The 26,568-nt window shown below is 44.0% G+C and overlaps 1 protein-coding gene across 1 annotated transcript in view; it reads right to left on the minus strand.

Annotated features, from left to right (window-relative positions):
• The window catches only part of FGFR3 (fibroblast growth factor receptor 3), a 34,457-nt gene extending 14,146 nt beyond the window's left edge, over positions 1 to 20,311 (minus strand). Inside the window, exons 1-6 of the mRNA XM_029086101.1 lie at positions 20,296 to 20,311; positions 18,985 to 19,248; positions 14,578 to 14,631; positions 8,403 to 8,572; positions 3,641 to 3,764; positions 3,025 to 3,215 (exon numbers count right to left, since the gene is read on the minus strand). Of these exons, the coding sequence (XP_028941934.1) occupies positions 3,025 to 3,215; positions 3,641 to 3,764; positions 8,403 to 8,572; positions 14,578 to 14,631; positions 18,985 to 19,248; positions 20,296 to 20,311 (819 nt within the window). The remainder of the gene's footprint in view (positions 1 to 3,024; positions 3,216 to 3,640; positions 3,765 to 8,402; positions 8,573 to 14,577; positions 14,632 to 18,984; positions 19,249 to 20,295) is intronic.
• Between the last annotated feature and the right edge of the window lie 6,257 nt (positions 20,312 to 26,568).

A 26,568-nucleotide genomic window follows, 5' to 3' on the forward strand; every position in this document is an offset into this window, starting at 1 on the left:
TGCACAACTGTTTTGGGTGGCCTCAGAAGTAGCCTAGGGAAAGTCTAGAAAAAAATATCACCTTCAGTTTTGGAAATGAAAAAAATAAAACAATTGGTCTTCTCATTTTTGGTCTTACGCTCTCCAGCCCAGTCTCGGTGCCTTCGATTTCAAGCTCTGATCCTGCCAATATGACTTGCAGCCCATTAAAATCAACAGGGCTGCCAGATCTGATGGGTTATTAGGAACTGAACTCAGAGGTGGTATCAGAAAGGAGCCCCAGTGTTCATATCTGATGACAAACACCACCAATTTTGACCTGATCTCATCTCTAAGGCTTATGTGTTGGCAAGTTTGTCTGTCCTGACTAGCGGGGAAACGTGCCTGCCTGCTGTTGCTGCCTTGTTTATAATTAAACCAGGCATGTTTCAATGCAGAACATGCAATTCAGCCTTTGACAAAGCTTGGGCACAGTGCTGCCAGCCCCCCTCCGTAACTGGAATGCATTTAGTGTTCTTCTGCAAAGAAAAAGGGGTTTCCTTTGATCACAAATTAGCCCAGGCTTTCAGGAACTGATGCAGGTGATAGCTTGGTTTTGTCAGGCTGTTTAAAAAATGGGTTGAAAGTACAGCATTCAATTTATCCATCTGGACTGGGGTGGGTCTTGACCCCCCTAATTTAGATGTGAGGGGGGAATTTCATGTGCTGGGCACCAATCCTTCCCCCTCGCTCCAGTGGAGACCAGAATACTCCCTCCATACAAACTGCCCCATAGCAGTGCCTATGCTCCACAAAATCTCCCGAAAGTGGGAGGGAAGGGCAGGCTGACAAAAAAAAGCTTTATCTCTTCGCAGGCACCACAGCCCTGGGCAGGAGAGAGTCCTTTCTAAAGCAGCTGTGAAGCACCCTGCTCCAGCAGCATGGTCAGGATGCTGGGTCAAAGCAACAGCACTGGGTGGCACAAGGGGAATGAATCCATAAAGCCAACAGGCTGGCCCCAAGATGACAGTGAGATCATTTTATCAGATCTTTATTTTTAAAAAACAAGCACGCAACACATTAAAAAAAAAAAAAAAAAAAAAATCCCTGCAAAGCTGGGCCTGATACAGCTCCACAGAGGCCCAGTACTGGCGCACAAAAGATGCATCCCAAAATGGAAATGCTCTGTGCCCCAGCGCTGATGCCGGCATTAATACAATTCAAAGCATTCCTGATTAACCAGAAGTAGTAAATAGACGTGTGCTGGTCCTATTCAGCCAAAAAATAAAACCAAACAAAACTTGTGCTTTCAAACGCCTGCCTGTGCTCCCCTTCGAGGAATGCGGAGCCTTTGCCGTCCACAGAAGAGAAGGTATTTGGCAATTCTAATTACCTAGCCACCCCGGTGCCGCTCCAACTTAATTTTAAAACACTATTTATACGGACTATTTATATGTTCTTTGCCACAGCAAAATGGGAGCTTGTGCTTGTGACACAAGGCACTGTCCGCAGCGGCTCTGCAAACTTCCAAAAGGTAGCACTTTATCCCACGGGGACCACACACGGAGCTCGCAGACTATACGGGATGGCATGTGACACAGCCAGCTATTCAGAGCTTGGTACTGGGCTGTGAAACCAGGGGGAAATTCAAATATGCATAATTCAAACACATTTGGAGAGAAAGAGAGAAAATAAAAAGTTTTATCAACTCGCAAGAAGCGTGTGTTGCCAATCCTGAAGAACCGTCTCCAGCCATTTCTTCCAACCAATCTGTTATTTCAATCTGTGTAATTATTTCCAGGGTCTCTGGCTTTTATTATCATGTATCTGGCTGAGTTATAGTTTTGTAGATGCTGTCTGGTAAGTGGGGTTTTTTTAAAAAAACTTCATACAAAGAGTAGAAGGGTGTGTGCAGCAGGATGTGCACGGGGAATGTCCACACACCGGACAACCTCAGCTTGAAATCACAGGGACAAAACTCACTTTCAGATATTAACTGCAGAGCCAGAAAAACTCCATTTGTCCCTACATATTTTAATAAACACCAACCTTTAATGATTAAAAGAAAAAAAAAAAGTATTTCAAAAGTCCAATGTGCTTTTCACTCTCTTTTTTCTACTTTTTATATTTGCATAGGTTGAAGGGAAAACAGACCCGCTGGCTTTGTTCTGGCTGCAATCTGGAAGTTCCCTTTCAAAAAGCATATTAGCAAAGTCAAGTCTTACTAATTGAGTTTTTGCTCAATAAAAAAACAAAGGCTTTCCTGAGCATGGATAATAGCAATGGTCACAAATGTCAGTGGCTGGAACAAGACTATCTTGGCTCTCAGGTGTTGGTAGTTCAGCATTATTTAGTATGTGCCTGCTGCAATGTGTTTACTTGGAAAAGGAAAGAATGTTTTAGTTGGGACCCTTTTATTTTAATAAGCCCTGAAAATACCTCTATCAAAGTTGTAAAAAAAGGTTATTTTTACAATTCTTGGTCAAATGCAATCTGACAGCTTCTCTTTTATTATGCTGCATTTTTCACAGTTGCCTCAGCTCTTACAACTACTTGGCTTATCTGTGCCACTACAGTAGTTGTGTTATCTCTGGCAAACAGAAGAGCCTGGAACATCGATTTGAGGACATTTTTTCTGTACCCCCTCCAAAAAGCAGAATGCACTGTGCAAGCTTAAAGGAAAGAACAGTCCTTGTTCTTGGCTTGTGCTCATGACTTTTTTCTTATAGACACAAAGCAATTACAGAAAATGAGATCTTGAGCTCCCAAAAATCTGATTTAAACAATGATTACCCTCCTAGTAACTGTGGCATTGAAAATATTCTGTTGGGAGTGTCTGGGTTGCACCGCACTGATAGTCTAGGGCTTATTTATAAACATGTAAATAAAGTTTACGGCTTCCATCGATAGCAAGCACCTTTACTCAGTGCTGTTCTCTCTTGCCATGAGTATGGCAGTGGGTTTCTTTGAGGAGCATCCCCACAACATAGCTGCCACCTCTGTAACTCTGAGTCCAAGGCAGAGGAAGGACTGCCCGGAGGTTGAGAAGAAGGAGGGTGTACCAACCTTCAGAACCGTGACATAGGGTGTCCCATCAGGTCCGTATTTGCTGCCGTTGACTTCCACATGTTTCAGCCACTGGATGTGAGGCTGAGCATCGCTGTAGACCTTGCAGTGAAACTCCACATTGCTCCCTACCACCACAGTCTGGTTGGCAGGGAGCCCTGCTTGTAGGATTGGTCGGTGGGGTGACCTTTCTGAAAACAGAAAAGAGAGGGAAATACTAATTTATCTGTCCTTCCTCCAGCAAGGATTCTCCTCCGAACCCTTCATCTCCTGGCTTTTCAGCAGAAAGGGTGCAGACTGGGATTGGCCCCCCCAGGTGTCCTGGCCACCATTCTACCCAGTGCTTCTCAACCCAAACAGTGAAGAACCACCTGGGAATGGAGGAGGCATCTCACTCCTGCCATTCCTTCTGGCCTCTGTGTAGACCAGCTAAGTAATCTATTGATCACAGATCTGAGGCTGAATTGTTGGCCAAAAAGAAGCTTGTTGGTGGTTTTAGAAGACGCTTGATCCAGCTCTTTGGGAAAGAAACCAAGGTCCTGCTTCCCATATTCCATCATCTGGCTGTTCAACATCACCATAGACCAGCTGTTGAGGGAAAACAATGAAATCTCACCTAATACATCAAGCTGGTACGTGTGCCTAATATTGCCGTATTTGTTCTCCACAACACAGGTGTAATTTCCTCGGTCTGATGGCACAACACTCTCCATCACCAAGCTCCACTGCTGGTGTCGCAACTAGAAGAAATCAAACCGTCAAGCTCATGGTCAAGTACCATCATCACAAGACCATTCAAACCAGTGAACAATCAGTGAGCTTCTATACACTTGGACAGCATGAATGGACCCCAGAGTAGGTTTGAACATCACAAGGACCCATTTCAAGGGTCATTAAAGGCTTAACGTGAAAGGAATTACAACCAATACATGAACAGCGCAACACAATGTAACCTGCTGAGATTGTGATCAGGACTTGTAGATGCTTCCACAATAATAACAATAATGAAATCAGATGACAGCTGAATGTGGCACCTCTCATTAGAATAACGACTTCTGAAGGCATCAGCTAAGATAATTCTGATCCGCTGGTCCCCTCTGCCAGACCACTCTGGTCCAGAGACTCTATCAGCTCAAAATATGATATTATTATCTGCAGATCTTTACCAATTGCCACATGTAACTCGTAAGATGACTAGAAACAATAAAGATCTTACTTCTTCCCCCATCTATAACATATTTTAAAGATGTGTACTATGGAGGTAACAGGGTATGGCATCTGTATGAAGAGAAATGGGCATCTGCAACAGTTAGTCCCTGAAAATCCCTGTAAAAAATAGGAGAAAACATGCCCAGCCTCAAGTCTGGTGCCTTGGATGCCTGGTCAGCCCTACTCTTTTGGCATCAAGTTTTATACAAGTTAAGTTTCTGGATATGGCTCATGCCTAGAGTTGTTGGTTGTTCAGTAGCAGAAGGGAAAGCACAACCCATGTCTCCACCCTGACCTGCTGCCCTGTGCTCCCAGCTAGAAGGATTGCTTCTAATGAATATAAAGGAAATAACGGATATGGTAAGCAAATCTTGAATTAATACAGAAAGTAGCTAACACTTAACAAAGATGACTTCCGGATGCACAGCATATAAAAGCTCTCCAAATCTCTGGATATTAATTTGACGCCTTCTGCCGCCCAGAGCAGAACATTTAACTTTATTAAACAATTTGAAGGTGACTCCAAGGACACAGAAGCAGGAGATTATAATAAAGCTGCGCTACAAAATGTCAAGGGCTGATGGAAAAAACAAGGGTGTAATTGCTCCTGGAGGTTTCTTGCTGCAGCAGGTGAACTCCAAATATGAAGTCATTTAACCTCTTTTGCTACACATAAATTGCATCCACATGCTTTCCTTTAAAGGGCCAAGTCGCAATTAAAGCTAGAATTTTTCAAAGAGAAGGTTTAAACTCAGAGGACTAGACAGCCCAGTTGCAAGATAGGCAAGCAAAAGCCATTTTAACAAAGCCCCTTGCTTTGTAGCTCTCTGCCTCCCCGCGAACAGCACTGCTGAGCACCCCACTTTTCAGAGACTGCTGAATACAGCATTTCCCTTCATTTCAGGTTATAGGAAATAGGATGTACATGTTATAGGCAATACGTATGTATAGAAGCCTTGGTTGTTGCAGATGTGTGGTCAGGTCTGACTGCACCTTCTGCCAACCCAGGACATGCAAATGGAGCTCAATGCAGACCCAATATTACACCTTTTGTAAAGCAACATCACACTTGATAACAGTGTGGCAATTCCAGAGGAAGAGGAGCTCTGGAAACAGAGAGCCTGGACCCTGAGTTCGCAGCTGAACATACCAGACTGTCAAGGAAGTTTCAATGCAAATGTGTGGTTGCTCAGTGGCTCATTTCCATACTGGCTTGTCTCATATAAGTGTATGAAGTCTTCTTTTAATCCACTTTTCAGCATTGCAAAGCATTTGCTTCTGGAACCCCTAGGAGCTGCTCCGGGAAAATGGGGCTCCAGACACATGGAAGAATCACAGAATCACTCCCTAGTCTGATCTGTATTATAAAATCAGGTTCAAATTAGGTGTTTTACTTTGGATGTACTTTCAAGTACACTTTTATGATACTTTCAAAGACCTTTGTCAGGTTTGTGATGGAGACTTTGGACTCTGAACAGAGAGGAGAACCTGTGGGGCACAGACTTATGTGGCAGAACTTGTTTGGAAACTCTTCTAGAATCAACAAGATATAATTTTTTTTTTAGGTTGAGACTGGAGTCTAGATTTAAAGAATAATAAAAAGGGGCATTCCCAAGTTAAGACAGTCACTGTACTTGATAAAACACTAGGAACATGAAGTGATTTAGTGCAGGCATTAATCAAGTTGGTGAGATACTGGAAATCCCTCTGGTTTATTTGGTGTTGTCATTCTTGGCTCCTCCTGAAACAAACATTTGCAGACACACTTGGAACTTCAGTCCGTGTTTGCCAGACTGGTATGCAAGTCAGTGCAATGGTCTGGGAAGGGATAATCCTCTATCTCCCCTCCCCCTCCATCTTCCCTTCTAGGGTCATTTAACACACACAGGCTTACAATATTACAGATTCCAACAAGGATTTAACCATTAATGCTCTTTGGGAAATTTCATATGATAAGTCATATGAATTTATTTTCTCTACCAGTTAAGGATGAACTGTAACAAAACAAGTTAGCCTGGACTTCAAGCTTTCAACACTTGCCCTTCTCTCTTGCAGACACCAGGCAATCACACAGGATCTAAATGTCATTTGCACGAGGCAGAAGTAGAAGAGTGGTCAGCTTTCATCTGCTGACCACAGACTTTTCACAATCAACGTTTAAATTCTTCCACATGCTGAAAACAAATGAGAACATTCCCCACTCAAGGATTTCTGGGTTAAGATCAGACCTCGAGATGAAGTAAGCCAACCAGACTCTGCCAGACCTGGATCTTGCCCATTCTTTTCAAGCTACCTAATCCTGTTATGAAGCTAAGTTGTAACAGGGAATTTAAATCTTAAATACATGAGATACTGAGCAGGTTTTCAATCTCTTTTTCTGGTTCAAATCTCAGCTGATATCTATCAGTATATTTATATTGGATGAGATTTACATTAGACTACCTACATCTAACTGTGGCTCAAGAGCAAAAGCAAGCAAATCAGGGAAATAAAATTACAGAGAAAGATGTCTTTATATCAAGAAAGGGACAAAGAACTACACCTAGTCAGAGAGCTTAAACCAATCTTGCTGTAATTGGCCTGACGTTGACTTCAATAGCTCTTTAAGCATCGGCTTGCTGCTGGAAGGTGCCCCTAGAGAAACAAAGCACAGCGATGCCAACAACTCACTACTGTGCTGCAGAGGATGAAACTTGTCAATTTAAACTCAAGGATAGATTAAAACCACTGGGAAGTGGGTAGGGGAATTGCTTTCAGCTTTAGATTTTATTCTGCAAGCATAATTTAGTGCAGCTGATGTCACATAGTTTTGTAAAAAGCCATTCGAATGGCGCACACAAGCCTGAAAACACTTCATGATGATCCTTACAGCCTGCAATTAGTAAAAGATGCTTGTGCTTTGTGAATGTTACCCACAGGAGTTGCTTCTCCACTTCTTTTCCCTCCTCCACTTTTCAGAAGATCTAAACCTGAGTGTGTCTTCAGCCTTATCCAGGCTGGAGCAGGGACAGGGCTGAGGAGGGAGGTTCAAAGGCTTCACTGAAGCAATCACAAAAGGCTCTTTCAGGAACAGGTCTGAGCTAACAGGAAAGAAACAGCCCAAAACTGTGGGGAGGGAAGAGTTTTTTTAATCCATTTTTGGTTTCTGGAGCCTGGCATGCTTTGCATGTCTAGCCCCCTTTCAAAAGGCTACAGATGTGGTAGACATCAGCACACAGCTATTCAGAGCACTGATGAAGGTGCCTTCCTAAAAGTCGCCTTCTCTCCTTAGCATTAGCCTAGAGATATGCCAGGACTGGCAGAGTGCAAGTAAAACTCGCTGCTCAGGAGTCCTTCCTGCGATGCTGATTTTACTATAATGGGCTGCTGTCAGTTTTATTCTCCCCAAATAAAACCAGAAAAGACTCTGACTGTGACCTCAAGGGGACAAAGTAATAACAATAACAACAAGATCAGGGAAGAGCTGATTTTCCTGTTAAAAACCTGCCATAATTCATCATATACAGGAGCACAGAAACTTCTGGTTAATTAAATTGAGTGCAGTAGGGTTTTGTGTCCCTTAGCTCTATCTACAAGCCAGAGCATTTTCCAGAACACCTTATGGTAGAAAGGAAGGAGAGACAAGAAAGCAGCCAAGGAGCAGATGCTATTACTCTGGCTACAAGGGAATCCAACACTTGACAGAGGGTCAGTGAGTTATACCACAAGAATGTTAATGACCACCAGCATGTCGGTCCAGCTCTTTGGTGAGGTCCTTCCTACACCTTCAAAGGATTCAGAGTTGGTTTTCCTTGAAAGCTGGGAGTAGCTATGGCTCGATCTAACACGTCTAAACACACTGGGCTGATCTCTAGAAATTAGGAAAGAAGTTTCTGCTCCTGCTTTCTCATCACTGTCCACAACATAACCATAAACCCAGCCTCATTTTACCTAGTCCCTGAATGACCACTATAGACAAACTCAGAGGGTATTATCCCTTAAACCCAAGGGACAGTAGCCCTTTTTAACACTTTGGCGTCGAACAACTGCTAAGGCTGCCAGAGACACCCCATTCCCACACAGTCGTGACCGTGATCTTACACGTACCCATGTTAATCACTGTGAAATACAATTTTCTACAGTCGGTAGAAAACTTCTCATAAAAACGGAGATCCAAACCAAGGCCTCACCTTGATGCCCCCAATCCTATGCTCTCCCTTGAACTCCTTGCCATTTTTCAGCCAGTAGATGGAAGGAGTTGGGTTTCCACCCGCCGGACATCGGAAGCGAACGGTGTTGGCGGCGGGAACTGCCAGCAGCTTCTTCTCCATCTTATCTGGCCGGGTCCAGAAGGGGACACCTGAGAAAGGAAAGATCAAGTTGAACAGGCCCATTTCTCCCGCAGAGGATATCAGCTGGTGAGCAGATGCATTTGAGGAGGTTTTGGCATGTGCGGAGTGACAGTTAAATTGCTACCTGCTGCAGTTAAGATAAATGACACAGAAATGCTTTCCAGCTAAATGACTCTCATAGACGTAGACAGGGTGTTTGCCTTTTCGGTTTGCGATGAAAGGTTCATGACCAGGTTCTTGTCTCAGTAATGCCAGTATAAATCTAGAGTAGCTGCTTTTAAATCAACAGGGAGAGTTATCCCAGATCAGGATGAGAATCTGGCCTCAGCATGTAAAAAGATACAGATGTACCTTCGGGACAATAGCAGCCAAGAAGCATGAACAGCAGAAAGATGCTGGAACTACAAAAAAATGTTGATGGGCCAGCAAGGGAGCAGAGAAAAAGCATTAGCTGAGTGTACTGGAAAATTTTGCTTCTGAGTGAGCACAAATGTAGTGTAGCCTCCTTAAGGGAAGGAAAGAAAGAAAAAAAAGCCAGTGCCAAACTGGTTTATCATGTTTATGTTCTTTAAGTACAAGTGATTTTAGTTTTAAAGATTCATGTTACCTTTGAACAGGGATAAGTTTTAAAACACCAGTGTTAGCATGAGATACTTTTTATAATCTGCCTCAAGTACAGCGATGTTTCTTGGCTGCGTTACAACCATTACATATTAACTCCAAATTAAGGCAGCAGCAGCAGCAAACTCATTAGACTGGGAAGAAAGAAAGAGAAAGTTTTTCAAAAAAACCTCCCAAGCTTTCATTTCTGCTTAAGGAAACACTGCAGAGCTGCAGGTGGGGGCCATGCTGGGGGCCACATCCAGCTCCCCAGCTCCATGCTCCATACCAAGGTCAACAGACCATGAGGGCAGAGAGCGTTTTGGATTGCAAAATAGCTAAGAGGAGGACAAGGAGTGTAACTGGCATCTCCTCCAGATGGGAAGGAAGCACCCACCGACACAGAGTACCCAAACCCACTGGTCACAAAGACCAGGCCAGTGCTTCTGGCCAAGACAATCTGAAGGTGCTGGTCCTTCAAGAACTACCTAGGAGAACATGAACCAAAGCTGTCAGGAAAGCATAGCTGCTGGCCTCTCCTACAGTGGTGACAAGGCTCAGAAAAACCACACAGCTACTCTGAAGCCTCTGCAACCCCCTCACCTTAATAACAAGGGCATACAAAGCTTTTCATCTTGCTGCATCCCTCTGGGCATGCACCCAAGATGCTCCAGCCCTCCCCAATGTACTTAGCCCTGATGTGTTTGGCTTCACAAGACCCATCCTGTTGCAATACCAGGGAAATCAGATCCCACCTTGGTCTAAGTGCCCAGTGTCCCCCATCCAGGCTTCCTGCTGTATTTCAGCAACAATGATTTTGCAGGCCAGGTCATATAGCTCAGCCAAGGCAATTCATGCACCCACTGTTTTTTAGCACCTGCTCACACACTCCACGTGGTTTCCTCTCCCCATGGCTCCTTGCGAAGCCTACTTGGCCATGAGAAACTGAGTTACATCCAAGGGGCCCTCTGTTTGCTGGAGACAGCCCCGCTGGGTGCATCACTCTCATGTCTCATCTGCTTTCACACCTCTGCAGCTGGACGGCTGGACACAGGTGCCTCAGTAATGCTGTCCCGGGGTGGAAATCCAGTATTAAGAGCTTGCATCCACCCTCAGACTGCCTTGCACAACATGCCATGATGCCTATCAGAGCCAGCTCCACCTATCAGAGGGATCTGGTGCTCACCCATGCCATGTACGCCTTATTTTTTAAACAAGTAAACTGCTTAAGGCCCTTTTCTTGCTGGGATGGCACTGGAGCAGGAGTATGGCTGGCACAAACAAAAGCAGAAGTAGGAATCCCTGTAATTCCCATGCTCCTGCAGAATCCTGGCTGCAGCAAACTTCGCTGTGAACACACAGCACATCCAGGAGAGCCCTCAAATGCTACACAATAATGTGGGCTAAAGCGGGACACCACATAACCATCTACCTTCCAATATCTAAGCTAAGAAAAATGGTAAAGAACTGCACAAAAAAGAGGTAATATTTTAAAAAAAAATGTTAGAAGAGTGGGTGCAACCCCTAAAAAAAGAGCTGGTCTTGATGAAGATGCTGCTATGGCATGCATTGTGAAGGGCAGAGACCAAGCAAAGGCTGGGCAAAAGCCCAGGCAGCAGCAGGAGGTGAACCTGGAGGAGGACAGTTGGGGTGGTGTTGTGAAGGCTGACGAGGAGGGAGCTGCAGAAACCATGATGGGAGACATCTGGTCCTTGGTTTCCAAAGATGGGTTCTTTTCTGGCCAAATGCTTTTTTTTGGCAATATATCCTGATTTCCCGGGGACTTTACAGGAGGTTAATGGGGCTACGGGGGAGAGTTCTGGGAAAGGCCAGGCATGGACAGAAAAGTTCCCCTTCACCACAGCTAAGAAGAGCAACTGAATAACCTGCTGTTTGTTGTTTGATTAACGTACCTGCCTACAATAAATCCTATTTTATGGTGCCAGTGACACTCACCCAGGCACAGGGGTGTAACTAGATCGCATGGCCGCCCTGTTAGGACCGTGCTCCTCCTTGTGCTGTGCTCTTGGGGTATTTTCCCCCTTCCACACCCGCTGTGTGTGCTGCGGGGCAACGTTTCACCACATCTTCTCACTCAAAAGATGAGTCTGAATCCCACAGGAGACCCATCAATCCACTGGCTGCAAACATTGCCACTGAAGCCAAGGGGGATTTTGCCATCAGACATCAGAGAGGAGCAAGATGGGGCCCAGGAAAACTTCCAGCCAGGGATATTCTCCATATGGAGCAAAGGCAGGATCCACTCCTCCCTCTTGCAATTAGACACAGCTTCTTCTCTGAGAACCTCCCCTCTGTCTAGGTGCTCTTCCATGCAATTTGGGGCTCACCAGAGCTGGGCATCCCTGGATTAATACGCCAAGATTCAAACAAACCAGAGCATTGCTCTCAAGTTGAACTGGAATGGGAAGAAAGTGTCTACACATTGAAAATGGTGCCTTTGTTTTCACTCACAGGAGCAGTGAACAAAACATCTCTGCTTTCCGTTTGCTGTGGCCCCAAAGTCCTTTCATTATCACTTTTTGAGGGGGTGAAAATGTTGCTAACTCTTCTTTTCAAGCAAAGCTTGCAAAGTTCCAGAGAGTTTTGGGAATGAGTAAGGAGGAAGGATGAAAGACAGGAAAAATTTCTAGATCCACTCTCTCCAAATTAATTGCGAACAATTCTGCATGCGCAGGTGTGAAAAAAAAGGGACTCACAAACGTTATCACCGGCCCTTTCCCATCATCAAACACTAATCCCAGTGGTCCATTTTGTTCGTCAAAGACATCGGCCACCCATCTAACTGCAATGACCAATTAAAAAAAAAATGAGAGCAATACTTGGAACAATTAATACAGCCAAGCGCTCATTTAGCAATTAGGAGCTGCCACAAAATTCTGTGGCAGACAGAATCAACCCTAATTGTGTAATTTCCCCAGCTGATGCCTCCGAGTACACAGACAGATTTAATTGGAGATTATAGGGGCTCTTTGAAGGTGCTGGGGCTACGCAGCGGGGGCTCCAAACAAACAGATACAGAGGGGTAGGGAGCACTGGGGCAGAAGAGCAGTGTGTGAAAAGGGAGTTTTGTTTTTGTTTCAGGGCCAGGAAAAACAGCTGTAGAGAACAGAGGTATTGGAAAGCTTCTTTTTGTAAAGGCAAATCACGGTTTGTGACAAGGCTGCAACAAATAGGCCAATGATTTGAAGCTGAAGAAAGTTCCTCTTTCTTCTTTTCTCCTGCCAGTCCCTAAGGGATGCCCCATTTCCAAAAACGCTCTTCAGAGAGGATGCTTAAAGGAAGGTGAGCAGAGCAGGGCATTCCACGTAGAGGGCCCGTCTCTGTGCTCTCCAAGGAGTTTTGCACCAAATATTAATTTCTTTTAGGACAGATTTCCTCTTGTTCTCTTGCTTTGGTGCTTCCACTTCCCATCATTCAAAAATTTTGTGCCAAAATCGCCAAATTAATGAGATTGGCTTCAAACTCATGACACTATTAGAATCAGCTCTCCAAGCTCTTCTCTATAAATATGAGGATAAGAAACATTCTTGAACAACACAGATAAGGCAGAAAACTCACGTAACATCACAGTGACGTGCAGTATGGCAACATGCAATGAGCCAGTCCTGGATGGATTACCTCCCCCTAAATATGAATAATTATTGGTCACATTTTTCTTTTGCATGTTATTGCCTTCACTTTAACTACTGATCATGTGATGGGCAAGCAAGGGTTTGTACACCCCATTATTAAGGTATCTTTTTGCCACAAGAGATTGAGTCCACAGGTCTTTGGACCATCCGTAGGACATGGCACTGTCTACACCCACATGTCTGCCTGCCTGGCATGGTCCTGCAGCCCCTGTCCCTGGTGGGATGTCCCAGCAGCAGTGGTGCCAGGGTTAACAACACAGCTCCCCAGACTCAAGAGAAGATCTCTGAAGGTTAACTGGAGGGTATGATGTCAAACAAAGCAACATAAAGTACATCCACATCATGACACACAAGGTTTCACTGTGCTGGCATGTTAAGCTAATCAACTGTTTTTAAAGCAGAAGAGAATCCAACTTCTTATAACGAGACCTTTAAGCAAAGCCAGTGGTTACCTTCGGGTCTAAAAAAAGAGACAGCCTTGAAGTCATGAAGACCCAGAATAGAGGCTATAAATACATGTGGTGAAATGTGTGCTTTCCTTTTCAGTAAAGAAAAACGTGTCTTTCTGTACCATAAACGAGCTGATGTTTTGTGATACCTGTTGCTAAGAGATGAAGTTTACTAAAAACAACATTAAAAAAGTACAGAACAATTAACTGTGCTCTTCAGAAGCTGCTCTGCAGCAGGAACAAATCCTGACCAAACCTGACCCTCCCTATGCCTCTACCAGGCTTCAGGAGCCCTGAGCACCTCTGCAAAGGTGCTTGTCACCTCGTAGGATCCGGCCCTTAATTAGAAACTATCAGAAAACCACTAACTGCTGCGGATGGGTTGCCTGGCACTGTAACTCACCATTACTGTCCACATACTGCACGACACAGCGGTACGGATTTATTACAGTGGGAGACCTGTTTTAAAGAGTCCTGCATGTCCAATGCTATGGGCAGGAGAAATTTTCCAGTCATGTTGAACTTCTGCCAATGTACATAGCTGATCAGGAGTTCAAATGTAAGACATTTATTTATTAAAAACACACACACACAGGCAGCTTGCTTTCCAGAAATATAAAGAGCATAATAAAACGCAACACTAACGCCTCTGCATGTAATGATCCTGATTAATGCTATTGCACTTAGAGAAACAAGCACTGGGACTGAAAGAGATTCAGTGTAAAAGCACCAAGAGGCTCCGTCCCGGGGCTCCCTTCCCCACATGAGCGAAAGAAAAAGCCAGTAAAGTCAAGGGGGTTGCTCCCGCTTATGGCATCAGTAAATCTGGCCCTTGGCTAACACAAATTTTATGCTCTGCCTCCAGCCAAGATGCTGGTAAGGACCAGAATCAAAGTGGCTAAAAATAAAACAGGCCAAGGTTTGCAATGGTATAAAACTGGTGTAATGTCAGCATAGTAATAGTAAAAAAAAAAAAAAAAAAAAATAACAACAACTCAGTGATAGAGTGGGTTTCTCTGGATTTTATATACAAGGAGAATTTATAACTCTAGCTCATTAGGTCAGATTTGCAACATTGAGTCTCAAAAAAAAAAATCATGCTGCTGCTGCTGCTGTTGCTGTAGGATATGACAGCAGCAATACCACTCTGGCAGCTATTTCTAAATTTTTAGATAAACATCATCATGGTACCATCCTAAGGTCACTGATTTCAACATGGAGAAAGAGCTGCTGTTGGACCAGGCAAATATCTGTTTGGGAGCCACATCTCTTTGAAAGAAGAGGCCTCTGTATCTCAGAAAAACAAATTACCTGTATCTTCTGACTCGTCATCGTCATCTTCATCATCACCCGACGATGGGGAATCTAGGAAGAGAAGGAGAAAGAAGTGAAGCTGAAAGAGGACAGCATGTGGGGATACCATGTTGGAAGAGGCTGCTGGTGCCATGGTGGGCTCCAGTAAGGGAGGACATCCAAGTGATGGGTTACTCTTCCCTGCAGCTCCACCAGTCCAGCCCTCCCATGCTGCTTGTCCAGAGGCAACCAGTCAGGAGCTTTCTGAACTGGCAGTTTCTTTTTGCAGAACAAGATCTCCCTCATTTTTTGCCCCCCCCTAGCATTCACTCTGAAGACTTTTTATTTTACCAAGTCTCAAAATGACAGGTCAGGGTTTCTAATTCACTTTCTCTGCGTTTTTTTTTTTTTTTTAACTCAATACACCCCTCCACATCTCCCCTCATTAACCCTTTGCTAAACCACTCAGACCAAAGCTTTTAAAACTTCCCCTTGCAATCAAACCTCTCTCTCAATAGACATTTTGATGGCTACTCCATGAACCAGTTCCCTTTGGTTCTATTCCTCCTACAGAGGCACCTCCAGGCTGTAACTGAATACAGGTTAACAGGTGGGAATTTTCCATCTGTATCTCTCCAAAACATACTGAATCGTTTCTCTTAATGTGGTCTAACATCTCACTTCCTCCAAGCTGTCCACAATGAAGCCTCAGTCTCTCTTCCCCCCACTAAATGACTACTGTAAATGTAAATCCCATGATAAAATAGCAGCTTAATGTTTGATTTAGTTTACATGATTTAGTACAATTCAGTGTCTGGAAGATTTAGCAACACTGACTTTATATAATCTCCAGGAATTTCTTTTTTAAATAAAGGTAAAATGCTAACAACCTAGCAGCCTTTAGATTCTGAGACAGCAGTGAAAGAACTTGGCCTTAAACACTAAAAAATAGGAAACTTTATGAGTGTTCAACACGTGGCCAGAAACGTAAAGCACTAATTTAGACCAAGTCAGGCTGAACCTCCTTCATCATTTCAAGATGCACTGGCGTTTTCTGCCTTTCTCTGACCAGCTCTGTGATAGAAAGCATGGAGGTAAAAATGAAAAGGTAAAAAAAAAAAACCAAAAACAACCCAAAACCAAGCCAACAAACATAACTAACCCAAAAACAAACCCAAAAAAGGGAGGAAAAAGGTAACAGCAATATTATTTCTCTATAGAATCTGGAAGGACTTTCCAGATGTATTAACCATCTACAGAAGCAAGTAAGACAGGAATCATCTCCCTGCTTTAGACTGCCATGGTGCATTGTGCTTTGCACCTTCTCTTTGGCAAAGTCTCAAGGAAGACTGCAATCACATATCTAACTGCAAATCCGCAGCTGAGGTCCTGCTGGCAGCAGAACTAGGGAAACGCCACGAGGCTTGCTGAAAGTGAAGTTGATGTTTAGGTGTTTCGGCTGAACCAGCAGGTTTACTCAAGTCCCGGCGAAGGCAGAAACTGAGCCAAATACCCACCAGCATCTTCAGAGAAGCCAGCACATTCTCAGCCCTGCACTCTCAGATTTGGTTACCCATATATTAACATGTGATTATAGTTTACTCCTGGTTTCCAATTAACCAACTGGGATCAGAGGAGCAGAATCAATTTTTAAACTAATTTAAAAACATTTCCACAGGATTAAGGGAAGAGTCTTTGACTTTGCTCAAGTTTCAGATGAGAGATGCAGCTGAGGTTTTAAGACCAAATATCCCATGTTTAGAACTACTGTCCTATTCAGGTTACTAAACCAGCATCTTTTTCAAAAGGTGACTAAAAATCTGTAAGCTATTTGTTAACCATTTACTAAAATAGTAATCCTTTTCAGAAGTTGAGGAGTACTAGCATCATCAAGAACTGCTAGACAGTATTCTCAAAAAGGTTTTAATTATGAATGGAAAGGGGCTTAATTTTTTTAGTCACTTGTTTTGAAGAGCTTAGTCTGGGGTATTTTGAAAGCTCTTTTTGCTGGTACCAGCCTACAGTTTGTGCTCGTCACAGGGGTGCTGCTTGGCCACTATACCCAAAGGCTTTTCTGTGTGAGAAGTGGTTGCAGAAGTGGAGCTTCTGCCAAGAGGGCTGGAGATCAGTTTGGGCATGCAGCCTCTATTTGTGATCCTCTTCAAGTGCTCAGGTTTTAAGAGGACAGTATGTTTCTTTTTGTGAACTAGCAAAACACTCAAGCCCATGTCTGTCAAGGGAGGCATTTTAAAGAGATCAAACCCTGCTATTCATCAACCCAGTTTTCAACCCTGAAATGCCAGCTCCAGCATCTCCCTGCTCTGCCTTCAGCATCAAGCATCTCACTGCACACCGAGAGTTGCTGCAGAAGAGACAAGTTGTTGCAGACTCACAAACATGGTCCCACGTAGGAAAATCCTGATATGCTCCTAGAATCTGGAAGCATCTCTCAAAATGGGACTTACGTGTATCTCAGCTATTCTGAATATACCTAGACTAGTATATAGACTAGTCCAGATCGGAGAAATTCCAGATTGTTAGTACAGACTTAAACCAGTTTAAAATAGAGAACAACTCCAGCCCCGAACATTAGATATCCACACAAACACCTGACCAGATACTTGAGCTAATCGCTGGCATTACCTTTAAGAAGTGGGAACACAAACCACAAATCTCCGATAACGATCTCATCTCCACAATGCCACGCTGAGCAATCAATACTAATTATGAAGAAATATCTGAGCATACAAGAGGCGCCACTATTGCCACATAAAACAGGGCTTCAAAGTTTACAACAAGTGCTGCTGACAGCTAAAACAGAGGCTCCCACATTACCAGCACTTTGGTGGTAATGACAGTGGGTTAATAGAATCAAAGACTCATAATGCTGTCAGAAAGCAGGTTCAGGTTACTCGCTTGTTCTTAAGCTGTTATTAGCTATTATTAGTAAAGAGGAAAAACACAGGGGCTTAAACTTTTTAAAAGCAGAGGATTATCAGCCCTTCTACTATTAAAAACAATTTCTCACTTTACGAAGTTTCGGGGCTGGCAGCTGTTTCATTTGAGCGTGTAACCAGCTGCCCTCTTCTGCCTCCCTGCTGCCCCTTGAACTCAAAAGCATTTTAATGTCACTTAAAAAAAAGAGAGAGTAACGTTTCTAACAACCTGCAGTTCCTTGGATAGTTCCAATAATCGTACCTAGTTAAAGAAAGCCTTTCAAGGGCCAAATACTTCTTTAACTATTTAATTGTTATGACCTTGAAGCATTCACAGCAATCTCCAGTAACATTCAATGAAAAGCAGATGTTGGTGAAGCCCTGCTGAAACGAGCTTTTATTCTCACGATGGTTTGATTCTCTCGCTTACACAAAATCCTATTTCTGGCAAGAGAAAGCCCTTTATGGCGTGGATGTAATTTACCATCACAAATATCTCTGTGTTTGGTTTTCAGACAGAGCCTCTTGCTTTTTGAGGGAACTCAACTTTTGGAGGCAAGGTCCTACTGTTCATGGATGCTTGAAAAAGCTCCAACAGTGCAAAGGTAAAGGAAAGCTTTCAAAGCCTCAGATCCACAAGGGGTTAATTCTTCTGAAAATTCAGGCTTTTAATCTGTGTGATCAGGAGGTTTTCTATCTGCTCAGTGATGAGTATCCATCTGCCAATGCAGCAGCCTGAAATCATAGAGATGATCTTAGCGTTAGCGGTTAGCTGTCTGGGAACAACAGATTTTTCTGGCACTCTCTGTTTAGTGATCCAGGCTTGGACAGCTTGTAGCTGTTCTGTCCCACTGTCCCAATCACAGAAAATATGGCCAAGCAAATGACAGTATGTGCTTTACTAACACAGCACTTGTTTGCAGTATATGAATCCCAGTAAGTACTTGTGATGAAGCACATCTTTGAAATATCCACAGTTTATAGATAAGCTAATTCTGAAACAAACTAGTGATTTGTGATAACCAGCGTGGAGGGAAGAGATTTATCAGCCACAACAGTTTTCACTAATATCCAGCTTTTACATCCAATTTTGCCACTGATTTGTCACATAAAGTGGAAAAAGTCACTTAACCTCCCTGAGCCACAGTTCACTCACTCACAAAAGACTTCAAAGGCATATGTAGCATTGCGTCTATTTGAGTGTTAAGGGGGATTTGGGGTTTAATCTGACTAGCACTGTTTTTAAGTCTCTCTCAGTATTAACATCAAGCTTTAACATTTGGTACGGGCACGCAAGCATTCTCCAATTGGTTTGTTTTGTCAGTCTAATCACTGCCAGGAGTTACCAGGGAGGTAGAGACCTACCAAGTATGGACAAACACTGTAAAGCACCAGCTGTGCTGAGCATGTGAAGGTGCAAAAATTTAGAACTAAAAAAAAAAAAGGGGGGGGGGGTAGAGCACTGAGACAGCTGTATTTCTGAACATACCTGTAACTCTGACTGTAAAGTTTCCCAGGACCTCGTTGGAATGCCTTGGCTTGCAACTGTACAGCCCTGAATCATCATAGGACACATTGATTATCTTCAACAGTTTTTGTCCAATATGAGTTCTGTTGGTAGGTGCAATCCCGATACCATCTTTAAACCAGAAAACAGACACAGAAGAGCCTTGGGTGTTACAGGAAAGTTCAATGGTATCTCCACTTCCAAACACCAACTCTTCCAGGAAGGCAGTCTCGCTCCTCAAGTATTCTGTAAAGGGAGAAAGAAATTTAAATGAATAAATAAGAGCAGGTGGCAGAGAATGAAAGAGCATTTCAAAAAGAAACGTATCTTCTATTTGCCCTACTGATGCTTCCATGGGCCCAGAGCTCCTTCTTGCCAGAGATAAGGCATGCCTGCCCCAGGCAGGTAGTAATGCAGAAAGACAGCTGTGCACACTACATTCAGGTCTCTGGCTGACCTACAAGGATGGCTTCAACCCTGTAGTGACCAAAACATGGTCACCCCACCAGCTGTATCATGACAAACAGCACAGACCTCTGTGCAAGGTCACTGTAACACCCAGTGCTGTGTGTGGGGGTGATCTGGTATGCGCACTGCAAAGTCCACAGTTCAGTCTCTGAACCTCTATTTCTTTATTCCTGCCAGTTTGTCTGCAACCTCTGTGAGATCCAGCAAAGAGGGGACACAAAGAGCAGAAATGGGGATAAACTCAATTTCCCAAGTGATGCTGGGTGGCCCAAAGGCAATCTGTGGGCTGAAGGAAACAAGGGAGAAGGGACAGAAGACACAGGTTGGAATAAATGAACCCATCACTAGCTCGCTGGAGTTACTCTGTGCAACAAAGAAGTGCAGAACCAAAGACTGAGCATGAAAGCTGAAACCCCTATTTCTTCAGTCTCTCTACCAGCTGCAGCAGTTGGTTTCACTAGTGGGGTCAGTGAACCCTGCTGCTGGCTGGAGAATTTTGTTTTACTGTAGGATAATGACACAAGGAAAGGTTCAAGCTCAGAAGTCTCCCCACAGAGGAACATGGAGCATATTGAAAGCATGGCTCTTGCATCTGATGGTCCTTGGGCTCATTTTAGTGACATATAAACTCACTCTTGACATTAAATAATTTCTTCATCCAGTTTAATAAAGAAGAATTAGTCCTCTACAGCTGCCCTCAACCCAGTTAGATCAACAGCAAGACTGTCATTCTCCTCACCTTGTCTATGCTAACCAACATTTTCACTTGGCACTGCCCTGTCTCTATCTTCTGTCTTACACCTGAGCTGAGACTTTATGCTTCACCAGGCATAAGCGTCATCTTCGTTTTGTACAATATGTATCACAGAGGATCCTATACCATGATAAAGACACTTTGGCACTATGATTATATAATTAACAAGTAAAAAGTAATCCAAAATGCATCAGTTTGGATTTAATCCCATGATCCAAACCCAGATGGCCTGAGTCGATCTCTGATAGTGATCAGATATGGATAGAGATCCTAATTTTGCAGCTTAAGCAAATTCATAGATTACAACTTGACCATGGAACTCATGCAACTAGAGCAGCTCTGAATGCCTGAGGATGTGGCATTGGCTTCAAGCTGCTGTTTTGCCATTAAGTCAAAGAGTTGGAGCAGGTTATAAGAGAAAAATGTATTGCTTTTCTTTTCTTGTCACGCAAGGTTTTATTCTTGGGTAAATTAAAAAATACAAAAATGTTTCAGTCAACAGCCTTGCAAGGTAGAAATGAAGAATCCTGGAGGCCTGAAAATGTGGTATTTCATGGGAGGTATCGTCTCACAGGAGGCAAAGCCCACAGTCATTTGGGTTACAAAGAACCTTTCCTGCGACACCCTGGCAGCAATTCCAACTGAAATATTTTTGGTTTTGGCCAGAATTTTGTGGTATTCATACAGTCAAAGGTTTAGGGTGGTTTTGGTTTTTTTTCTTCTTTTTTTTTTTTTTTTCTTCTAATGACAAGATTTTCCCTGAAAGCATACAATTTTAGTAGAAAGAAAAAGAAGACAGAGCTCTAGCATCTCCTTCCTATCAGACCAGCACCTGTTATGACATTGAGTACTCTCTCATGGTCTCTTCCCAACCGAGACAGATCCTTGGAGAAAATACGGTTGATAAATATTCTGGTTTAAGTGTTCCTTTCTGGGTTTTTTGTTCCTTCTTCTGGACTACAAGGATTTTTTCAATGGTACCAACTTTGGCTTCTAATTAAAAAGCCCTGTATACTACCTTGCACTTGCAGGACTGGATAGGGATCTTTGTTTGTTGACTCTGATGGAAGCTCTTGCTAATTTAATCTACCGGAAAACAAGCCCCATGCAGCTGCAGAATTCCTCCATACCAAATACACACTTTTACCCAAGCCGTTTGCCAAATGATCAAGACTTGTATATTTTGGCTTTTATATCATAAACCTACCAAACAGGAACAAGCCCAGACTAAGCACAAGCCAAACTGAACTGTTTAGCCATTTAAAAGGAAATCATTCTTTTTTGAAAGCCATAACAAACCTGGGTTAATGAAAAAATGACAAACTATTTTTATAAAACTTAATTAGGGAATGCTGAAATGAAGAGGAAATGCACTTTAGACTCAGAGCAGAACGATTGGGGTCTTAAGCTTCTTCTGTGGAAAGAAGCATCATCTCTTGTTTCTGACAACTTTATTTTGGCGTCTCTGCCCCCAATCTCATCAGCCAGTCTCCAGAAGCTATCCTGATGCCTGTTAAATGCAAATTTTAGTCCTAGTGACTTTATTCCTACTGACTAGGAACAGTATCTGGAGAGATGGAGTGGTGAATTAAAAGGCGAATGTTACTAATGGCAATGGCAATAATACTAATCTCACTTCTTTAATCAGTTTTGCAAATTTGATTTTATATGCCTATGGTTTAAAAAAATAAACAGGACTCAGACTGGAGACCTCCACAAAGTACTTGAATGTGCACTTAAGTGCTTAAGCAACTTTGAAGAACAAAATTTTACTCTGAAAGTTGCTTTCAAATATGATGATAAATCCCACAGCCTCATTCCCTTGCTGAGAACAGCTGGAGTTCAAAGCAGGGAACCAGAGCTCACATCTCCCACCAGGTGCCCAGAGCCCAGAACCTCCTTCCCACTTTCCAGTTGCAAGGGCCTTGTGCTTCCAACACCTTCTCAACAAGGACAGTTCCTCCCCCACCAAGACATGGAGACATGAAGTTGCCCTTCCTGAGGCCAAGCATCCAGCCATCAGATTGACCTGCAGAAGCCTACATCTCCAACCACTCTGCATGAATAAAGTGGCAGGAGCTGTGGGTGCAGCCTGCGCTTGGAAGAGGTTCAAGGCAGATGGGCTGAGCCCTTCTGGGGACCCAGGCAAGGGTTTGGCCACCTTCTTCATCCTGCATTTCCCATTGCTAAATCGTAAGGAAACCAGGACAGGGGAGCAAGTGCCCAGCTCTCCCAACATGTTTGCTTCTTCCATCTGGTCACCCACCTTTGACTGAGGCAGTCAGAAAACTTCCCACTGCCAAGCAGCCCTGCGGGAAGGCAGGTTTTCACATTGACTGGGGCTACAAAGACACATCTACTGGCTCTCAGTCCTGGTTCCTGAGAAAACCATCCTCACTGCTGTCAACCAGCTATTCCCATGCGTCCTCTAAAACTCCTAAAGTGTTTCTATTGTAAGTCAGGTTGAAAAGGCCCCCCCGTCTCTCCCAAATGAAACTTTCTTTTGGGATCTAACTGATATTAACAGCATCTTTTCAAAATCCACAGCAGACACAGATATAAATTACTGGGGAGCTAACTCACGTAGGGGTTACGGGAGCCCACTTCACCACTTGCCAGCAAAGCAGGGATTAATGAGTTTGTAGCTTTAACGGGTTCTTAGAGAGGAGGCAGCAATCTAGGTTGTGGGCTCCCAAGATATGACTAAAATTCAACCATTTATTAGTTTAGCCAAAGCAGTAACGAGTCAAGAATCACCAAGAGACGCTTCCCATGGAGATCAGCACTTGCAACACCATCCCTGCTGCTCGTAGCAAACACACTACAGAGAAAGAGACAATTTTTAAACTGTTCAGAGGAGCAAAAAGGCAGCAGCTAGCCAGGAAGCACCTTCCACAACAAGGAGCAGCTGGCCCAGAAATGCTAAAATGCTTTTGTATGTATTCACTTATAAGAAATCTTACTTCATCTCCATAGCCACTTGGCTCATCCCAGCAATAATTCACTTTCTGTGTGGTTTGCAGCTCCAAGTGCTTAAGTATGTCAGTATTTCCATCAGATGTCTGCTCCTCTTAGACATCAATACTTGTTTCTGGCTGAGCCTGGAAATGTTTTATTTTGGTTTTAATGCAGGCAGCTCTCAGGAACTGCAGGAGAATATGCAGTTTTCTATTTTTCAGGCATGAAAGGATGAGGAGGTGGAGGGTTGTGGGGTACTCCTGGGCTGCTTATGGCCCCCTAAAAACTTCATGTCAACCTAGAGCCTGGCTGGTGTCTTCCTCAGTATCAAGAATGATTTCCAGGTGCTGTGGCAGAAAGCTCGGGGGCTTCTCCTGGGTGTCAAAGGCCCACGGTGCTCATAGGAGGCTCGGTGGTATGGGGGAACCCTGGGACCCCACACCACCTTGCAGGGTGCTGGTTCCTGGCCCTAGGACAGTCCATTTGGTTATTTATCTTCATCTGTGTTTTTCCTCCTGGAATAGCTTCCCACAATTCTCATTTTCCAAACATGAAAAGTGTTTGGGAGCCTCCTGAGGGACTGCTCAGGTGGGTGCATGCCTTCCCCATCATCATCTTCCTCCTCCAGTGAGCATCCTGCAGCCACGTCACATCATCACATAACCAAAACCCCACCGGGACTGTCACTGCAGCGGGCTCAAGGCACACGACCTTCAGTACCACCAGCAAACTATTCCTCACCCCATCTTGAACCCTGTCAATCCCAGAGAGGCTTTTTGGGATTGCTTCACAGCCTCATAGTGGAATGGACTAAGCGGCTCATTTCAAAGTGGATCATATTTTCCTCTTTTCAAGCTGGACAAGCTGTATTTGGCATGTTAAAAAGCAGAAAGATAGCAGCACTCCTCACAATTCTCTCTTCAGGTTAATTAAAAAATGTTTCTTGTTCTATATATTTTATTGCACCAAGTCCACCATTACAGGATACACTACAGGGTCATGGAGCAACAACCGCACCAGAGCTTCCTCGTGGTGAAGTACCCTGTTCCCAGGGGAATCATGGTCACAGCCACCAAGTTGGTGGCTAACTGCTGGAGGGATACAGAAACCTCCAGCAGCAGTGGGATGAAGAAGGCCATGATGGCAAAGAGCATAGAATGGTGTGAGTTGGAAGGGCCCGACAAGGATCATCAAGTCCAACTCTTGCCCTAGCATAGGACAAGCCCAAGATTCAGACCATGTGTCTGAGGGCCTTGGCCAAATGCTTCTTGAATATTGTCAGGCTTGGTGACATGACAACCTCCTTGGGGAGTCTGTTCCAGCACTCCACCACCCTTTGCCTGAAGAACCTTTTCCTCACGGCCAACCTAAACTTGCTCAGGTGTATCTTCCTGCCATTTCCCCTTGTCCTGTCACCAGAGAGAAGAGATCAGCACCTGCCCCTCCTCTTCCCCTTGTGAGGAAGTTATAGACCATGATGAGATCTCCTCTCAGTCTCCTCTTCTCCAGGCTGAACAAACCAAGCGACTTCCTCCTCTTCTCATACGGCTTCCCCTCTAAGCCCTTCACCAATTTTGTGGCCTCCTCTGGACACTCTCCAGTAGCTTTATAACCTTTTTATCCTGTGGTGCCCAAAACTGGAGCCAGTATTCGAGGTGAGGCCGCATCAGTGTGGAGTAGAGAGGGACGGTCACCTCCCTCGACCAGCTGGCAATGCACATAGACTATTCTCCAGGCTCAGACCAGCACACTGTCCTCTATGTGGTCTCAGCCCTGGTTGACTAAACAAGTGTCCCGCCTGTGCTAATAGGTGTCCATAGTATCATTTACCCCTCACAAGAGTGTTTTTCTCTATACCTGTGTCACTGCTTGTGGGATGGGGCTGCTTCCCACCTCACCTTGGGAATTCTGCACCAGGAAGAGCAAACCCCATTCCCAGAAGGGAAATAAAACATTTTTTCTTGCTGAATGCTGTTCATCTGGGACTTGCCTTCATTTAAAAAGCAGCCAGGAGGGGTGACAAGGGGTGACAAGCAGTCACAGTGACACCTCTCCGCAAGCACCAGGCCATGTCCCTGTTCCCTCCATCAACCCAGAGAAGTAGATGGATCCCAGGGGAATACTGAAAACCACCAAAGCAGCCCCAGGCCCTGCACTGAGCAGCAGTCCCCATGAGAGGTGGGCACGATAAGATCGTGGGATAGCCAAGTTTACCCAAGTACCTGCCTTGTCAGGGCAGATAAGATCAAGGGAGTGGCCTCACAGCAAAGGGAGCTCGCCTAAAGTCACCACACACCCACACAGCACTGCGGGGAGCTGCTGGGATATTTTTATATCTGCATTTTTAGCGGTGCTTTATGCAAGGCAAAGCTGCTTCTCCTTTCTGCAGCAGCCATGACGGTGCCAGTGGCGAAGCATCCCTGCCTGGCCATGGCCCTGCCACCCCAAAGGGCACATCACCAGCCTGGCACAGCAAAATACAATATATGAAACATATAAAATATGGTTTACCTGCTTTATAGATATAATATTAAATATATTTTAAGATTTCTATATACTTATACATACCTAATATTATATATAGTATTTCATGTGTATGATATTATATATCATATTATATATAAAAATTAAAAGTGTTATATAAAATATATATCCCGTCTTCTCTCTTGCCCCTATTTTCTGCCCCCACCAAGGCCAGGATCCCTTTTGGAGCACACTTTTCCCAGTGTCAGGCTGCAGCCATTCTGGGAAGAAGGGGTTCCAGCAATGGCAGCAGCACAGGATGATCTGCTGAAGCAACATCCTTTCCCAAAGTGGTGTTCAGTTGGGATATCTCCCCTGCTCAATAGGGCTCAAACCTCAGCACAAATTAAAAAAAAAAAACGGGTTGCTTCTGTAACATCATGAATGTGGCATGTGCCTTTAGGAATCCACATCTGAAAAGGGTTTGTCTCCATCATTTGAAGGTGCTACTTTATCTTTCACCTACTGCATGTGTTTGCTTGAGGGGGCATAGTTCTCCTGAAGAAGCTTAAAATAGCTTTCCTAATAATAATGCAAGGTAAACTGCTTATGCTGTGTTCCCACTGCAGTGGTCTATGCAATTTTTACTAGACAACATTTCTTCCAAAGATGTTAACAAGTGTGCTGCACCCGCTGTATTACCAGCCAGCGGGGTTGGTTTTTTTTTAGATCTGTGTCAGATGGAAAACAAACTTTTTTTCCTTAGAGAATTAGCAAGAACGATAACCAGGTTAAGTTCTGTCATATGCAGCTTTCTTCATAAACAAGAGATTATGGAAAGAAAAAAAATCTCTAGTGTTTAGCTTGGCTATCCCCGACATCTACTTTGGAAGAGCTTCTGGAATGGAAAAGCAGATGTTGCA

This window comes from Antrostomus carolinensis, unplaced genomic scaffold (assembly GCF_000700745.2).
Source record: "Antrostomus carolinensis isolate BGI_N321 unplaced genomic scaffold, ASM70074v2 scaffold270, whole genome shotgun sequence".
NCBI lineage: Eukaryota > Metazoa > Chordata > Aves > Caprimulgiformes > Caprimulgidae > Antrostomus > Antrostomus carolinensis.